At 41.4% G+C, this 16555-nt stretch overlaps 1 protein-coding gene across 9 annotated transcripts in view; it reads right to left on the reverse strand.

The window, feature by feature from the left end:
* The window catches only part of ZSWIM8 (zinc finger SWIM-type containing 8), a 92931-nt gene that overhangs the window by 13167 nt on the left and 63209 nt on the right, over positions 1 to 16555 (reverse strand). For all 9 annotated transcript variants that reach the window (XR_009155770.1, XM_058188561.1, XM_058188557.1 and 6 more), the window contains 8 exons: positions 16341 to 16465; positions 11936 to 12170; positions 11402 to 11554; positions 8790 to 9012; positions 8290 to 8579; positions 5205 to 5428; positions 944 to 1426; positions 24 to 192 (listed from right to left, as the gene is read on the reverse strand). Coding sequence is in view for 8 of the 9 variants with exons in the window: in XM_058188561.1 (XP_058044544.1) it covers positions 24 to 192; positions 944 to 1426; positions 5205 to 5428; positions 8290 to 8579; positions 8790 to 9012; positions 11402 to 11554; positions 11936 to 12170; positions 16341 to 16465 (1902 nt within the window). In the remaining variant the exon portion in view is untranslated. The remainder of the gene's footprint in view (positions 1 to 23; positions 193 to 943; positions 1427 to 5204; positions 5429 to 8289; positions 8580 to 8789; positions 9013 to 11401; positions 11555 to 11935; positions 12171 to 16340; positions 16466 to 16555) is intronic.

The raw sequence follows: 16555 nt of genomic DNA on the forward strand, positions 1-16555 counted from the left end.
TCACCTGACATAGGAATACTCACTTGCTACATTGGAAGACAGTGAGAGCCCTGTCTCAGCATGGTACGGGTGCATAGCAATCTGTGTCATGGAAGGGACCGGGACTCCTGGGAAGGACACTGCAGTTGCTGCCAAAGACGGAGTAGATACCGAGTAGGGGTACTGGGCCCCGATGAACGCCGGGTGGACACCCTGCAGAGAAACAGGAGAGAGCTGCCTGCTCCTTCACAAAGACCAGGCTTTTTTTGTCAGGTGCGAACAGCCCTTTGCATACCCACAATGCCAACTCCTGCATAATGTTTGAGTTCTAAAAGGGGAAGACGTCCAAATTGAAATATTTTAAAAAGAAAGGTAACATTTCTTTTTAGGGATGTTCCCTAGGAAATCTTTACCAGGTTACATGTGAAAATAATCCACAGTTGCAGGAGGAAGCGTAAGGAACATATTTTCATAGCGGTACAAAAATATCAAATAAAAAATTTATACCGTAACTTTACCAACAGTTTGAAAGTTGTAATTTCAGAAACGTAAGACCTTTTGTTAACACTGACAAAAGATAGTATAACCATTCCAGTTAGGTACGGCTAAATTCAATTACTTATGAACAAGAAAACGTGTCAGAGTATTAATGAATTACAGTCAAGACATAATCTCAATTCTGATAGCAATTGACTGACGAAGCTAGCCAATCCATCCAAACACAGGTCAAGCGAAGTTTAGTTCTAGAGATTGTCCAAGGGGCACCAACAATAATCTCTTTAATCCCTCAGATTCTTAGCCTTTGATTATATCAAAAACACCCCCGGGAAACTCCTCCCAGGACACTCTCTCAGCAGTGTAGTTGCTATTACTGCCCAGCCACTGCCTAGTCCTTGTCACCCGCATTGAAGAGTAGATGTGCCACAGTCGAAGTGCTTATTTTAGACAGTTAGAAACGACATACCTGTGGATAAGCAGACCCAGGCACTGGGAAGACTGCTGGCCGGGGCATGTGCTGAAGAGGATGGCCGATGTATTGAGGATTGCAAGGAATGTGGGTCTGGAGTGTCGTGTAGGGGTGCAGGCCCTGGGTGTGTGCGTGTGCCATCGCTGGTCCTGCCACAGTGTGCTGCTGGTATATGGTTGACCCCACTGATATCACAGGCACCACTGTTGCCGCTGCTGTCACCGCAGCAGCCACCGTCACTGTAGCGGATTCTGATGTCACTCTGGCGTCCGGTAGTCCACGGACTGTTTCACATGACGCCCGGGCTCCGTTTGCACTGCAGCCTGTTGCTCCTTCCCTCTGGGCAAGAGTTCCCCCAACCGTTTGCTCATACAACCAGTACCACTGGTGAGCAACCTCAAACAGAACTTCAGGATAAACTCCGCCGCCTTTGGCTGCCTCTTCTACAGCCAAGCAAGCCTTCTCCAACATTAGATTATCCTGCAAATTCAAAAGCTACATTGAGTCAAGGCATTTATAGGAGCCTTCAGAAATAACCATTTAGAATTAACTATTAGAATGAAATACAACTAAGGGCTACAAGGCAGCAAAACTAGCAGTACAAAACTATCAGGCATGGAAAAGGCCAGCCTATGGCTTCCATGCTCCTGAGTTGCAAAGGGTACAGCTACCTCCCCCTCTGGCTGAACAAAACGAATCCATGATGCCTAGTCCCTACAAATTAAAAATATATTGCAATTATGAAAATCTGAAGAAAAAAGAGAATGTTTCGTATAATATTCTGCTGAACGAAGTATGAAATATAAAACAACTGAACGCTCAATTTTGTTATCTGCATGAAGTTATTGAAGACATACACTGTGTGCACAATTATTAGGCAAGTTGTATTTTGAAGGATTAATTTTATTGAACAACTACAGTGCTCTCGGTCAATCCAAAATGTTAATAAACCTCAAACCTGAATATTTAAGAAAGTAAAAGTGAGGTTTGGCTTTCTTAGAAGAATATCTATGTGTGCGTAATTATTGGGCAACTATAAGTGTGCAGAATTATTATGCAACTAAATGAAAAACAATTTTTTTCCCATCTCACTTGTTTATTTGCATCTGTTAAAGTGAGAATAATAAACAACTCAAAATGTACAAATAAACATTTCTGACATTTAAAAAAAAAACAGTGACCAATATAGCCACCTTTCTTTTCAGTAACAGTCATAAGATTCCATTCATGGAGCTGTCACTTTCTTGATCTGTTGACGATCAACTTTTTGTGCAGTAGCAACCCAGACGCTGTTCAGAGAGGTGAACTGTTTTCCTTCACCATAAATCTCCCCTTCAAGAAGGGCCCACAAGTTCTCAAGAAGGTGTAGGTCAGGTGAGGAAGGGAGGCATGTCATTATTCTTTCATCTTTAAGCCTTTACTGGTTAGCCACACAGTGGATACTTCTACACCTGCAATGGAACATTGTCCTGCATAAAAATCATGGTCTTCTTGAAAGATGCAGAACTTTTCCTGTACCACTGCTTGAAGAAAGTGTCTTCTAAAAACTAGCAGTAGGTTTGGGAGTTGATTTCGAGTCCATCTTCAACCCGAAAAGGTCCAGTAGATCATCTTTAATAATACCAGCCCATAGCAGTGCCTCCATTTTGCTGACATCTTGAATTGAAGTGGAGCTCTGTGTCCGTTGCTGATGCAGCCACAGGCCCCTCCATTTGGTCCGTCAAGAGTCACTCTCATCTCATCAGTCCATAAAACCTTTGACAAATCTGTCTTCAGATATTTCTTCGCCCAGTCTTGCCATTTCAACTTATGTATTCTGTTCAGTGGTGGTTGGGTTTCGGCCTTCCTTACTTTGGCCATGTCTCTGAGCACTGAACACCTTGTACCTCTGGGCATTCCAGGTAGGTTGCAGTTCTGGAATATGACAGCACTGGAGAATAATGGGTTCCTGGTAGCTTTACGTTTGATTCTTCTCAAACCTTTGGCAATTAATGTGCATCTTTTTCTCTCAACACGATTTCTTGCGACCCTGTTGACTGTTTGCAACAAAACGTTTGATGGTTCTGTTGGTCACGCCCCAATATCTTAGCAATTTCAAGAGTGCTGCATCCCTTTGAAAGACTTTTTACAATTTTTGACTTTACATCAGGAGGGTCAAAGCTGCGTCCTGCTGGCCGGATGCGTCACACGCTGGCCATCCCCACCCCCATTTTAGCAAAGGGGGGGAAAGTCACAATACGTCACATGATGAAAACCTGACACCGCAAGTTTGACACCCCTGGTTTACAATGTCAGTTAAATCTCTTTTTGGCCCATTTTGCCTGAGGAACAGAAGCTGCCTAATAATCATGCACACCTTGATAGAGGGTGTTGATTTCCTTAGGCCACATTACACAAATACACATCACTTGATACGCTTCTATCCACTAAGCATTCAGGTTTACACAGCTTGGAGGTGGAAATATGCATAAAAATGACGATACGGTTGAAATAATCACTTGACTAATAATTGTGCACACGGTGTAGATGTGGAAATGGTGAATCTGCTCATGGCTCCAAAATGGTCGCTCTTGGTTTACAACCACAATTGGGACCAGAATTTCCAGTGTTAAGATGGTTGTTAAGTAAATCATACCTAATTTTACGACATTTTTTGCCACAATTATTAAAACAAATCACTGCAGTTGTTAAGCAGAATCCGGCTTCCCGCATTAACTTTGCTTGTTGGAAGTCAGCTGGGAAGGCTGCAAATGAGAACCACACGACCTGGAAAGGCTGCAACCATTGTAAATACAGGCCGGTTTCCAAGCACCCAAATTGTGATCAGTTGACTGTGGGGATACTGCAACCTTTCTGAGTACGAGGACCGTTGTAAGTCACTGTTTTCAATACCACTAGAAATACGTAGAAATGGTAGTAGACTTTAAGAGAAACCCTTCCATACTTCCACCTCTCACAATACTAGACAACACAGTATCAACAGTAGAAACCTTCAAATTTCTAGGTTCTATCATATCGCAAGATCTAAAATGGACAGCTAACATCAAAAACATCATCAAAAAAGGACAACAAAGAATGTTCTTTCTGCGCCAACTCAGAGAGCTCAAACTGCCCAAGGAGCTGCTGATTCAGTTCTACAGAGGAATTATTGAGTCTGTCATTTGCACCTCTATAACTGTCTGGTTCAGTTCTGCAACCCAACGAGAAAAACACAGACTTCAGAGGATAATTAGAACTGCAGAAAAAATAATTGCTACCAACCTGCCTTCCATTGAGGACCTGTATACTGCACGAATCAAGAAGAGGGCCGTGAAAATATTTGCAGATCCCTCACATCCTGGACATAAACTGTTTCAACTCCTACCCTCAAAACGACGCTATAGAGCACTGCACAACAGAACAACTAGACACAAGAACAGTTTTTTCTCGAAGGCCATCACCCTGCTAAACAAATAATTCCCTCAACACTGTCAAACTATTTACTAAATCTGCACTATTATTAATCTTCTCATTGTTCCCATCACCAATCTCTTTCCACTTATGACTGTATAACTGTAACTTTGTTGCTGGCAATCCTTATGATTTATATTGATATGTTGACCATCAATTGTGTTGTAAATGTTGTACCTTGATGAAGGTATCTTTACTTTTATGTACACTGAGAGCGTATGCACCAAGACAAATTCCTTGTGCGTCCAATCACACTTGGCCAATAAAATTCTATTTTATTCTATTCTATTCTATAACTCTGAACAATTACTAACTGAATGACTGTAAATCTAGGGCTATCTGTATACCATTTCTGGAAAATAAACACACAAACAAGGCTATCTTCCAAAACCTCAGGATCTAATAAATGGCTCTGCAAGGTTTATAACAATTTACTCTTAGCCAAGAAGCTTTGAAGATAATTTAATATAAAATCAGTTTATTCTCTTCAGTGGTTTTATGTATTTGGCTAACTTGCTAGGTCCTTATGTGTTTTAATTCAGTTTATAGAACTATAACACAACAGAGGAAGGATCTTTGCCACAACACTGAAGTTGCTAGATAGAGACATAATTTCACTCTCAAGAGATGCAGTTCTAAAGAACTGAAAAACGGGAGATCAGCTCTAAACAACAGAGTTGTTGATGGGTTTATTCAAGAAGCGCAACAGCCCATGTTTTAGCCCTATTCCACAATGCCATAAAAAAGCCAGGCCGATCCCTGTATTTGCTAGGGGCTGAAGTGGATCAAAGACATCTGAACTGCTCACCTGCTCTTTGCATTGGACCAGGGCTCTCTGGATCTCATTGGGGTTCAAGGCATGCGCATGTGGCAAACAACTCAAGGCCAACTCAGCAGCCGATCGCACCATATTGGAATCCCGAGCTCTTGAAGCTCTGTCAGCCAACGATGCCACTTCCGGGGGAGTTAGGTGTCCATCCCAGCATTCCACCAAGATATTCAAGGCTGCACTGCCAATCTCCATGGCTTGCCCTAGAGGCCAGAGAAAAGGGCAGAGGACAGTCAGGTCAGGTATTAAGTCTGTGTCAGCTTGCCTCAGATCAATGTTTAAGAAAATAAAGACCCAACTTCATCATTTTGAAGAAATTGGTAATTTTTACTAAGCACATCAGATTGCAAACGAAGCTTAGCTAGAACTGAAACTAATTACTACTGTACAAAAGTATATCCTCTCGTGAACCCTCCTCCCTCCAGAGTTCAAACAGTCATCAGCCCAATGTCCTTCTCCTCCTTGGCCACGTGCTGCTTTACTTCCGATGTCATCCCTCCGTCTATCTTCTGGTTGGAATGCAAAGTATGCAGCACTCGTTAACTTGCCCGCCAAGTCTGTTTGAATCCTTATCTTTCCTTCTCCCTGAAAATGACAGCCGAGGCTTACAGAACTACACACTCTCCTTCCCCCATAAATCATGCCTGACAATCAATAGCAATAAAACCTTTAAGGAAGTAATAAAACAGTTAAACACTCTACTAAGTAAATATACTTTTAAAACAATAAGCGGAGGCTGACAGTCTGCATATTAAGTCATCTCTTTTAATTCTTTCCAGTGATTAAATTATGACATCATTACAAAGGAAAGGATTTTGGACAGCATTAAAAACCAAATCACAGGCAATCTATGGCCCATTTTCCTGCTGCCGCCATGCGCTTCCTCTTTTTACAGACTCTGGAAACAGTGTCTGTTACCACAATTCCACAGCTCTGAATGCATGTGTCAGCTTTGGAAGCCATACTAGGCCGGGAGGCTTCCACGCTGCCACTTTCCCATGTGTGGGAAAGTAGGAGGGGAGATTGGGTAGAAAGGGGCCATTAGACATCGTAACATTCTTCCTGCCGGTCAAGGTCAGGCCAGGACTGCATCTCAGTAGCCGGAGTGGTGTCTCGAGATGGGATGGTTGGTGGTGGTTTTGGAGTTTGTCTTACTGAGGAAAAACCCGGATCCCCAGATTCGGATTTTATCCAGTTGTGCCAGTTTCCCTATGCTAGTAAAAGAACTTTGAAAGATGTTCGCTTCGGAGTCTTTTCTGCAGGAGGGGGTTTTCTGGAACGCTGGCAGCATGCAGATACTTCTTACACCTGACCAAATTCTGCCATTCGATCTCCTACATGAGGTACCTGACAACTCCCACCTGAAACCTGTAACTATATTGCCCACTTCTACAGTACCGATTTAGAGCAGATAAGGCCCACCTTTTTCTTTCCCTTTTATGCAGGCACCAAAGAGTTCCTGGAGTATGTTGCTGAAACTCAATAGCCAGTCACTGAATTAAGACCACCATGATTTTCAGTAAGAAAAGCTGATACAAGAAGTGTTAAATCGCCAAGGGACTTTTATTATAGGAGGAAAGAGAGAGTTGAAGAGTTGATTTCCATTTCTCTGGCGTCCAGGTAGCAAGTATGCTGTTGCTATTCCAATTTAAAACTCAACTCTTGTCTGTGTATGTAACCAGCGCCCAGCTATGACATTCACCCATTCCTGTCCATTCAGCCACCTTTTCCCAGAGGAAATCTTGGCCACTGTATTTATTCTTACTTGATACAGGAACTCCGGTAAACCCTGCCTCTTGCCACAGGGCAGGAAGTCAATCTAGCAACTTCAGCAATGGCAAATAGAAGCAGCGTTTGTCAGAATCAAGATAACGTCATATAAATATCTAAGCATCTTTTAGATCAGAGGTCTCCAACCTTGGCAACTTTAAGCCTGGCAGACTTCAACTCCCAGAATCCCCCAGCCAGCAAAGCTGGGAGTTGAAGTCCGCCAGGCTTAAAGTTGCCAAGGTTGGAGACCTCTGATCCAGATGAGCAATTCTCACGGGGTGAGGGAGAGGGATATGGCCCTGGTGGCCCTAAGATATTTCAAGGGCCCCACTTGTGAAAAGCATCTAACAGGGGACCACAGGGGGCTACAGAAAAGCAAAATGCGTCATTGCCTTGTTGTTGGCAAAAAAATAGAATAGACTATATGACTGTATAGACTGTATGACTATAACTTGTTGCTGGCAATCCTTATGATTTATATTGATATATTGATCATCAATTGTGTTGTAAATGTTGTACCTTGATGAACGTATCTTTTCTTTTATGTACACTGAGAGCATATGCACCAAGACAAATTCCTTGTGTGTCCAATCACACTTGGCCAATAAAATTCTATTCTATTCTATTCTATTGGCAAAAAAACACATCAGTTATTGTCCTGAATGCAGTTAATGGGAGCTGAAGAGGGAGGCCGCAGGAGAAAAGATCAGAAGGGGACCACGGACATAAATGGTTAAGAAAGGTTGTTCTGGACCCAATGTCTTCATTAGTACAGAAAGAGCTAAAGCTTTACAAACTGTGATTGCTCAAATTGAAAGCCACACGGGGCCTGTTCTAAAGACTGACAAAAATCAGACTGTGAATAAAAATTCAACAAGGTTCAGGGTGACTCAGAGCTATTATCTGCCTTTGGAGCAGTGCACGCTTCTCACATGTTTATATGGTGATCCTATGTGAGTTCATTCTCCCTATCGCTCACTCTAAACTTTTTCGCAATAGATAAACTATACCTGTAAATGTGAATGGAGTAACAACAATTTTCATGAATATTTTTCCCCCCACTGCACAATATAACTTACAGCAAAAGGATAAAAAGGGGATGATAATAGCTGTTACTTTTCCCACTCTGGCCCTTCCTGTGTTGTACAAATTGTGCTAGGAAACTATTGATAAGACCTCCAGAGCACCACTGGTTATAGCAGGAAGCCACTTGGGAGAGTTTTCAATGATGGGCTTTTATAAAAACAAAGACAGGTATGTTGTGTGGAACAGCTCATGCAGATACTATCCCCACCTGTGATCCAAGAGACATGAGAGGAGTAAGTCCGAGACAGCCAGTTTGGCGAGACGAAGTTGTGCAGTCCCAATGCATAGAGTCCAATCTCAAAGGCGCAGAGGTGAAGGTTACGATGAGGCCCCTGGTGGCCGCCACTAGAAGACGGATGGGTGAAAATGGAGGTGCTGCTGTTTCCCCCAGCCTTAATGAGAACCGTCTTGGCCAACTCAAAATAGAAGTGAGCAGCTGCCTCTGAGGGCTGATTTGGGACATGAGGGGCATGGCTCTCCGGTCGCCGGCCCTTGTACCTGATGAAAGAAAAATAAAAGAGCCATTAAACAAGTTGAAGTGAAACCCAAATAAAATATTCTTGAGCTATTCTCCAAAAGATAACAAAGCTCCAATTTATGACTGAGCCTCTCCCTGCTTTACAGACTCTTTCTTAGGCTAAATGCAGGTAAGAGCCAGGAAACCTTTGTACCATAAATGCACAATTCTAGATGAGCAGCAGCACCCACCTCCCAACCTCCACAGTCTTTGCACGTGCCCCTCCGCTGGCCCTCCGGCTTCCGCTGGAAGAAGAGGAACCCAAGGAATCACTGGAAGAACTACTGATGCTGTCACTGTCCTGCCCCCGGCCCCAGGAGGTAGTTGCCCAGCCCCCTCGCAGGGGACGCCGACTGAGGGTGGGAGAACTGTCGGAGGTGGTTTCTGGGGCACTGCTGTCAATGCTTGCCATTCCTACAAGGCAATGAGAACAGGTAAGCAAGCTTAGAGGGCAACAAAATAAGCAGACCACAATATGGAATACCATTTCATTTTTTCAATATACAGAGGATTCTGCAGTTAATCAAAAACCAGAAAATAGACACCATTTGTCTGAGAGCTTCTGGTGGCTTCAATTTAAATTATGTCATGTTATGAAGCATTACAGGCAATTATACTGCTCTGATTTGCAACAGCGTTACATCAGTTACGGAGGGATGAATATGGATGCTTATCAAAGAATTTGCTTCCAGTTTGGCATATGGAAATATACAAGAAACAAGCTTGACTCTTGTGTATTTCCATATGCCAAACTGAGCCACCTTATTCATTTCAGTTAATTATTTGCCAAATACTGATTATTTACAGCAATGGACAGGCAAAATCCCCTGTTCACCAAAAGATTGGAGGCAATACTTACTTCTTTAATTTATAAATAGATTTATAAATAAAATTTATAACTACCTCTCACCGACCCGTGCGCTCTCACAGAGAGGGACTCCTTAGGGTGCCGTCTGCCAAACAATGTCGGTTGGCGGCCCACAGGGGAAGGGCCTTCTCTGTGGGGGCTCCCACCCTCTGGAATGAACTTCCCCCAGGACTTCGTCAACTTCCCGACCTTCGAACCTTTCGCCACAAGCTGAAGACATATTTATTCATCTACGCGGGACTGGCATAGGATTTTAGATTTATCTGGTTTTAATTTTTAGTGGGTTTTATCGTTTTAAAGATATTTTAATTCGGGCCAAATTGAATAAGTTTTTTAACTATTATTTTATTCTGTATTTATATTGTTGTTCTTTTTATCTGGCTGTAAACCGCCCTGAGTCCTTCAGGAGAAGGGCGGTATAAAAATTTGATTAAATAAATAAATAAATAAATAAAATTATGATACATAATTTGGTAGCACCAAAAGAAATTACAACCAACTTCACAGACTATACAAATTTATGCTAACATAGATGTTCTTTTTCTTTCCATTCAATTATGTCCAATTGTTGGAGACTTGATTTCTTAGCAAGGTTTTTTAGAAGTGGTTTGTCACTGCCTTCTTCCTAGGCCTGAGAGAAAGTGACTAGCCCAAGTTCACCCAGCTGCTTTGCCTAACGTGGGACTAGAACTCATGGTTTCCCAGTTTCTAAGATGATGACTTGACCACCATCTAAACTGACTCTCTAATAGATAACTCTGCCCCAGGTTTCACAATCCTTGTAACATTCTCAATCTATTTCTTACCATATTCTGATTTCTTTATGCAGCAAAAATTATTAAAAATTTGTTAAAGTAGATAACTCAAAGATTTTTAGTTCTTTTTGATTGAAAAAACCACATTCATATGGCACTGTCTGTGTGAGAGGGAGGGAGGGAGGGAAAGAGAGATGCTGCAGATTTTTATGAGTTTAATCCTTTACTAATCTATACTTTTATGTACACTGAGAGCGTATGCACCAAGACAAATTCCTTGTGTGTCCAATCACACTTGGCCAATAAAAAAATTCTATTCTATTCTATTCTATTCTGTACACTGAGAGCATATGCACCAAGACAAATTCCTTGTGTGTCCAATCACACTTGGCCAATAAAAAAATTATATTCTAGTCTACTTTGGGTCCCTTCACCTTTTTAATTTAGAGAAAAATAATTCACATCTTTATTTAATTTACAAATGTAATAATTGCAAAGTTACAAATAGGTAAGACATTCATTCTTCAGCTAGCTATTTGCAAGCCTACCACTAACATGAGTACTTTGTGAGAGCCGTGGTGGTGCAGTGGTTAGAATGCACTATTGCAGCTAATTCTGCTGAGTGCTGGGGGTTTGATCCTTATTGGCTCAAGGCTGACTCAGCCTTCCATCTTTCCAAAGTCGGTAAAATGAGGACCCGGATTGTTGGGGGCAATAAGCTAACTCTGTAAACCGCTTAGAGATGACTGTAAAGCACTACAAAACAGTATATAAACCTAAGTGCTATTGCTAGGTATATGGCTTCATTAAAATATGTATTTGTATAGCTCTCTACATATCACATCATATTTTATCTTAATGGACATTTTCAGCATCATTAAAACTGGCGAGAGGGAGACAAAGCCTCAAGTCACAAACAAGATAAGCTAACTAATTAATTTTGAACTTCAACAAATCCATCTAGGGAATAGTAGATTAGGATATTATTAAAAGTTCATATGGGTTTTCCATTCATAATCAATGAACAAAGCATTTTTCATTAAAATGTTACCCGATGTCAGCCAAAACCTGCCCTCTGGCTGGCAATCTTTGCCTCAATGTTGTCCCCACTTGCAAAAACCTCTGAACCATCACAGGTCTTCACCCAGTAGCAGAGATGTGAAGCCCAGCCCCAAGTTACCTGTGTGCTTCTTTTTCTGTCTGACGGGTGAACCCCAGCATCTTCCATTGTAGCCCCCTCTGCTTCCAAGAGCTATTCGGCTAGGAACTTTCCCTTCTTGCTTTAAGATACTGGACTCAACAGGCGGGTCACAAGGGGATCTTTGAGGGTTCTCTGGGGAAGCACAAAGGGTCACTTAGAAAGGAAGTAAGGGGAAGACCATTCGCAAACAAGGATCTGTATTAATGCTATCACCAAAACTCAGCTCCTTTCCTACATAAATGTTGATAGTTAAAAGTCGGGGTAGATATTCACAGGCTGATTCGGTATCCCTAGTTCCAAATGGGAAAAAAATACTAGTTAACGTGTAGTGCAGGGGTCTGCGAACTTGGCTCTTTTAAGACTTGTGGACTTCAACTCCCAGAGTCCCTCAGCCAGCAAAGCTGGCTGAGGGACTCTGGGAGTTGAAGTCCACAAGTCTTAAAAGAGCCAAGTTTGCAGACCCCTGGTGTAGTGTATTAAGGTATAATGTTGGAAGACTCCAGCTGTCCATACCTTGGGTAGTCTTCTCCATAAAGGGTTCAGAAGGATTGCTTTGGACTGCAGGCGGTACACCTGTCTGCTGTGCAACAGATGTTCCTGGGAGATGCTGCATGGGTGCAGTTGACTGGGTAGCGTGTTTGGAAGGAGATTTCTGATTAGCTACTGTAGGCTTGCTAGATGAGTAGAACGAACTCAGAGTTTGAGGTTTGTGTGTCTGACTTTCCCTGTCCAGCAGCTTATCCAAGATCTACAAAACAAGGAACAGGAGAATGCAGAGGTTACTATTTGAACTAAATACTTGGGGAATGGAAGGGATAATGTGGCATAATCAAAATTCATCTAAAATCAGAAAGCGCCAGGTTCCCTATGACAGGCATGAGGCTAAGTTCTCATAGATGCAACCAATAAGTCAATTTATTGTACAGATTCAGGTAATTAGCTTATTTAGTTCCAGTAATGTAACTTATAACATAAGGCAGAGACTTTTTTGTGTTCTTGAACGCATTCATTTTTCCCCAATTAAGCCTTCCCAAAATATTTTAGGACTAAGGATTGTCCTTCAAACTCTGGCAGGATCAGAAGAAAGAAACATATGGCAAAAGTACATGGAATTAAATTTCAATTTAATCTTACAGCACATTAATTCATTACAGTAAATCTGAATATTTAAAAATACTTCTATCTTGGGAAGAATTTTAATTTAGTTGTGCCCAGAATACGCCCTTGTCTTATAAAATAATTTATTTTTTATTATATTTGCATGCAGCCTATTCTCAAAAGCTCTGGGTAGATAACAATTAAGATCATCATAAAATAAAAATCAATTTCCTCAAAAACAATAAACCCACATATATCATCATCATAATCATCAGTTCCTGTATAGAGCACATTGGGCAACTGTTTTCAAGTGATTTCAATCATTCACAGCAACTTCAGCATCATCTCAACGGACATTAATGTGGGGGCTCCTACCCTATGGAACGAACTTCCCCCTGGACTTCGACAACTTTGGTTATGTACAAATCTTAAAAAGCCCCAAGTTTAGGTAAGTTGGCTCTATGCCTATAGCAGTCCTTGTCCAGGCTACAGAACAAGTCCAACAATATACTTATCTTTGAATAGAATAGAATAGAATTTTTTATTGGCCAAGTGTGATTGGACACACAAGGAATTTGTCTTGGTGCATATGCTCTCAGTGTGCATATAAGAAAAGATACCTTCATTAAGGTACAACATTTACAACATACATACAGCAGTAGGTATAAGGACATTAACCATCAAATTGGCCATGTTTCAACGCATGTGCCAAATTTGGTCTACGATGGTCATAAGTATTATCACAAAGATAAAACTCTTCAAGAGTGTTGTTATACCAACAGCAACATACGCTTGTGAAACCCACACTTGACTTAAACAAAAATGATAGTATCAAAATAACAAACCAAAAAGATAGGTAGTCGTGCACGTAACAGGTTCCAACCTTCACTGACAACGTAGCCTGTGCTAAATAACTTTTAACTATTTTTTTCTAAAAGTACGAGAGAAGGAACAGATTGAATCACCATGGGGAGGTACTTGCAGAATATGGGACCACCAACAACAAGAACAATGAAAACCCATTTACTTTTGAGGCTCCACCAGAGGAATATTTTAATAGAAGGGATTTAGATAGAGCTGTTCCTGTCTGAACTTGCTGGATGGGCAGATAAATACAAGGGAAAGTGGTCCTCAGATATTCTAGTCTAGAATCAGGTAGGCTTTTAATGGTGACAATCAACTTCTTAAATTCACTAGGAGGCCAACAGGCAACCAATGAAGTCTCCAAAGCACTGTAGTCATACAAAATGTATCATGATACACTTGCCATTGCCCTGCCATCATGTTTTGCTCAGGTTTTTGCTTGTGAATGAATTATTTGCAGGTGCACCGCCCAAAGCACTTTAAAATATTCAAAATAGGAGTGACTAAGGCACAAAGGATGGCGAAACTGAGCCTTCCAATGTAGGAATGACCACAATTTGTACATAAAATTTAACTGTATAAAAATAAAAACTGTAGCCTGATGATTGAGTAAGAGCTACAAATCAGGGCAATCTTCTTAGAATCAGTTATCCAAAACCTCAAGCCATTCTGTCTTGGGTGAATTCAGTTTGAGCCTATTTCTCCCAACAGTCTTCAGTCACTGGATCAGCTATAAAGCAGGGAATGTTGTGACACTCGGAAGGAGCAGTAGAGGACCATTCTTCCATCCAGGCCTGGAGCAGGATTTTGCCCTGAAATCCAACAGCCAAAGACCCAGATAATCCACTTCTAAAAGGAGAAGATTGTAGGCCAGTCTAAAATTACCAAAATAATTGCACCTCATTCTTTCTCTAAAAATACCATGGCTTGAATTCAGCCTCCTGTCACCTTGCAAGAAATCTTAACCAACCATGAAGGGCAGAGATCCAATTAAGGCAAACTTGACACTACAGATGGCCCTGATTCCTCAGTGTCCAGATCACCTCAAACAAAGCTCCTATCATCTCCAACCCTAATTCTGTCCAACTAGAACTCAACTCTATTTTATAATTTTATTTGAACAGTTTTTTCCCAAACGCCATCATTCTGCTAAACAAATAATTCCCTCAACGCTGTCAAACTATTCACTAAGGGTTCATTACTATTGCTATTAATCTTCTCATTGTCCCATCACCCATCTCCTCCCACTTATGACTGCATGACTGGAAATTTGTTGCTTGTATCCTTACGATTTATATTGACTGTTTCCTAATATGATTTGATTGTGTCAGCCTCCACTTTATTTTAAGTGTATTTTACTTATTGGAGTGTTTTACTGTTTTATTACTTCATTAAAGGTTTTCTTCTTACTGAATGTCTTACATGATTTATGGGGAAGGGGGGAGGTTTTTACTGTTGCCAGTGTTGGGCTGTCATTTCAGGTGGGGGAGGAGATAGTCTTTCAAACAGACGTTTGAACTGATTTCCAATAAATATAAACATTTGGCACGTGAATGTAATGGGAATTGCCTGCTTCGCATTCATCCAGAAGATTGACAGAGGGAGAACATCGGAAGTGAAACAACACGTGGCCAAGGAGGAAGAGGACATTGGACTATGACTGTTTGAACTCTGGAGGGAGGAGGGTTCAAGAGAGGAAATACTTTTGAACAGTTATAATTACTTTCAGTTCTGGCTTTGCTTTCCTTGCAATCTGACGTGTTTAGTAAAAATTACCAATCTCTTCAAACTGATGGAGTTGGGTCTTTATTTTCTTAAACATTGATCGGAGGCAAGCTAACAGATTGCTTACTTGTACCCTATGACTATCATTAAGTGTTGTACCTTATGATTCTTGACGAACGTATCTTTTCTTTTATGTACACTGAGAGCGTATGCAACAAAGATAAATTCCTTGTGTGTCCAATCACACTTGGCCAATAAAGAATTCAATTCAATTCAATTCAATTTGCCAACAGCTGCAAGAATTCTTCCTTAAAAGGGGAAATGTCATCTTAAAAGGAGGCTGTTGGATAACATTCCACAAATATAGTAAGAGCAGCAAAGCCTTTTGCCACTGCTTGCCAGTGTTCAGTTAGATTCCTGACGACTCTTCCCCTGCAATAATGATCTGATTAGCTCCTCTGTTCTTCATTTCCATGAGCTATTCTGGAAGGCAAGGCGCTGCAGCAGTTCTGTGAGAGAAAAGAGGCCACTCCATATATATATATATATGTAGGTAGGTAGATAGGTAGGTCGGTTGGTCTTTGGTTATTCGGGTTTTCTCCCACGTAAAATTGTAAGTGTCTTGGCGACATTTCAACAAAGTCTCATTCGTCATCTTCAGGCTGGTGTTATCAGCTTCGTGCTTCTAGGAGCAATGTGTGATCGCAGCTGTTTCTTCCTTTTAACTGCTAGTGGGGGTTTGAACTGATTGGTTGGGGGTTTGGCTGTGCTCTGATTGGATGGTGGGGTTGGCAATCAGAGCACAGCCAAACCCCCACCCAATCAGTTCAAACCCCCACTAGCAGTTAAAAGGAAGAAACAGCTGCGATCACACATTGCTCCTAGAAGCACGAAGCTGTAAACACCAGCCTGAAGATGACGAATGAGACTTCGTTCTAAGCACCCTTTTCATGGTCTCATGATCAAAGTAGAGTATATATTTCTCACCCCATGCTTCCCTATACACACATGCACACAGAAACACACAGGGGCATTACAGGGAAACACACAGGGGCAACTCACACAGCATCCACCCTGATTAGACTATCTCTCTCACACGTACACATCGAACGGTGTTGTAAATCTTGAAAAGTCTTGTGAAGGTTAGTTTCCAAGAAAACTCTGAAAAGCTTCGTTATTTAAAAATGACTGAAAGATGTTCCACTTCTAAACATTTCTAAAAATAACTTACTTTTTTGAGTTTAGACTGATCATCCTTGTAAGTGATCATCAGGGCTAAAGCTAGATCTCCTTTCTCTCTTCGAGTACCTTCACACAGAAGAGGATGCTCTGCTTCACTCACTGTTGTCTTCATGCCTGCAAAGCAGAATCCAAGGATGTTGTCCTACTTTATGTCAATACAAAAAGATTCCTACTAGGGCAAGGCATTTTCTCTTCCTAAGATTT

This window comes from Ahaetulla prasina, chromosome 6 (genome assembly GCF_028640845.1).
Source record: "Ahaetulla prasina isolate Xishuangbanna chromosome 6, ASM2864084v1, whole genome shotgun sequence".
In the NCBI taxonomy this organism is placed as follows: domain Eukaryota; kingdom Metazoa; phylum Chordata; class Lepidosauria; order Squamata; family Colubridae; genus Ahaetulla; species Ahaetulla prasina.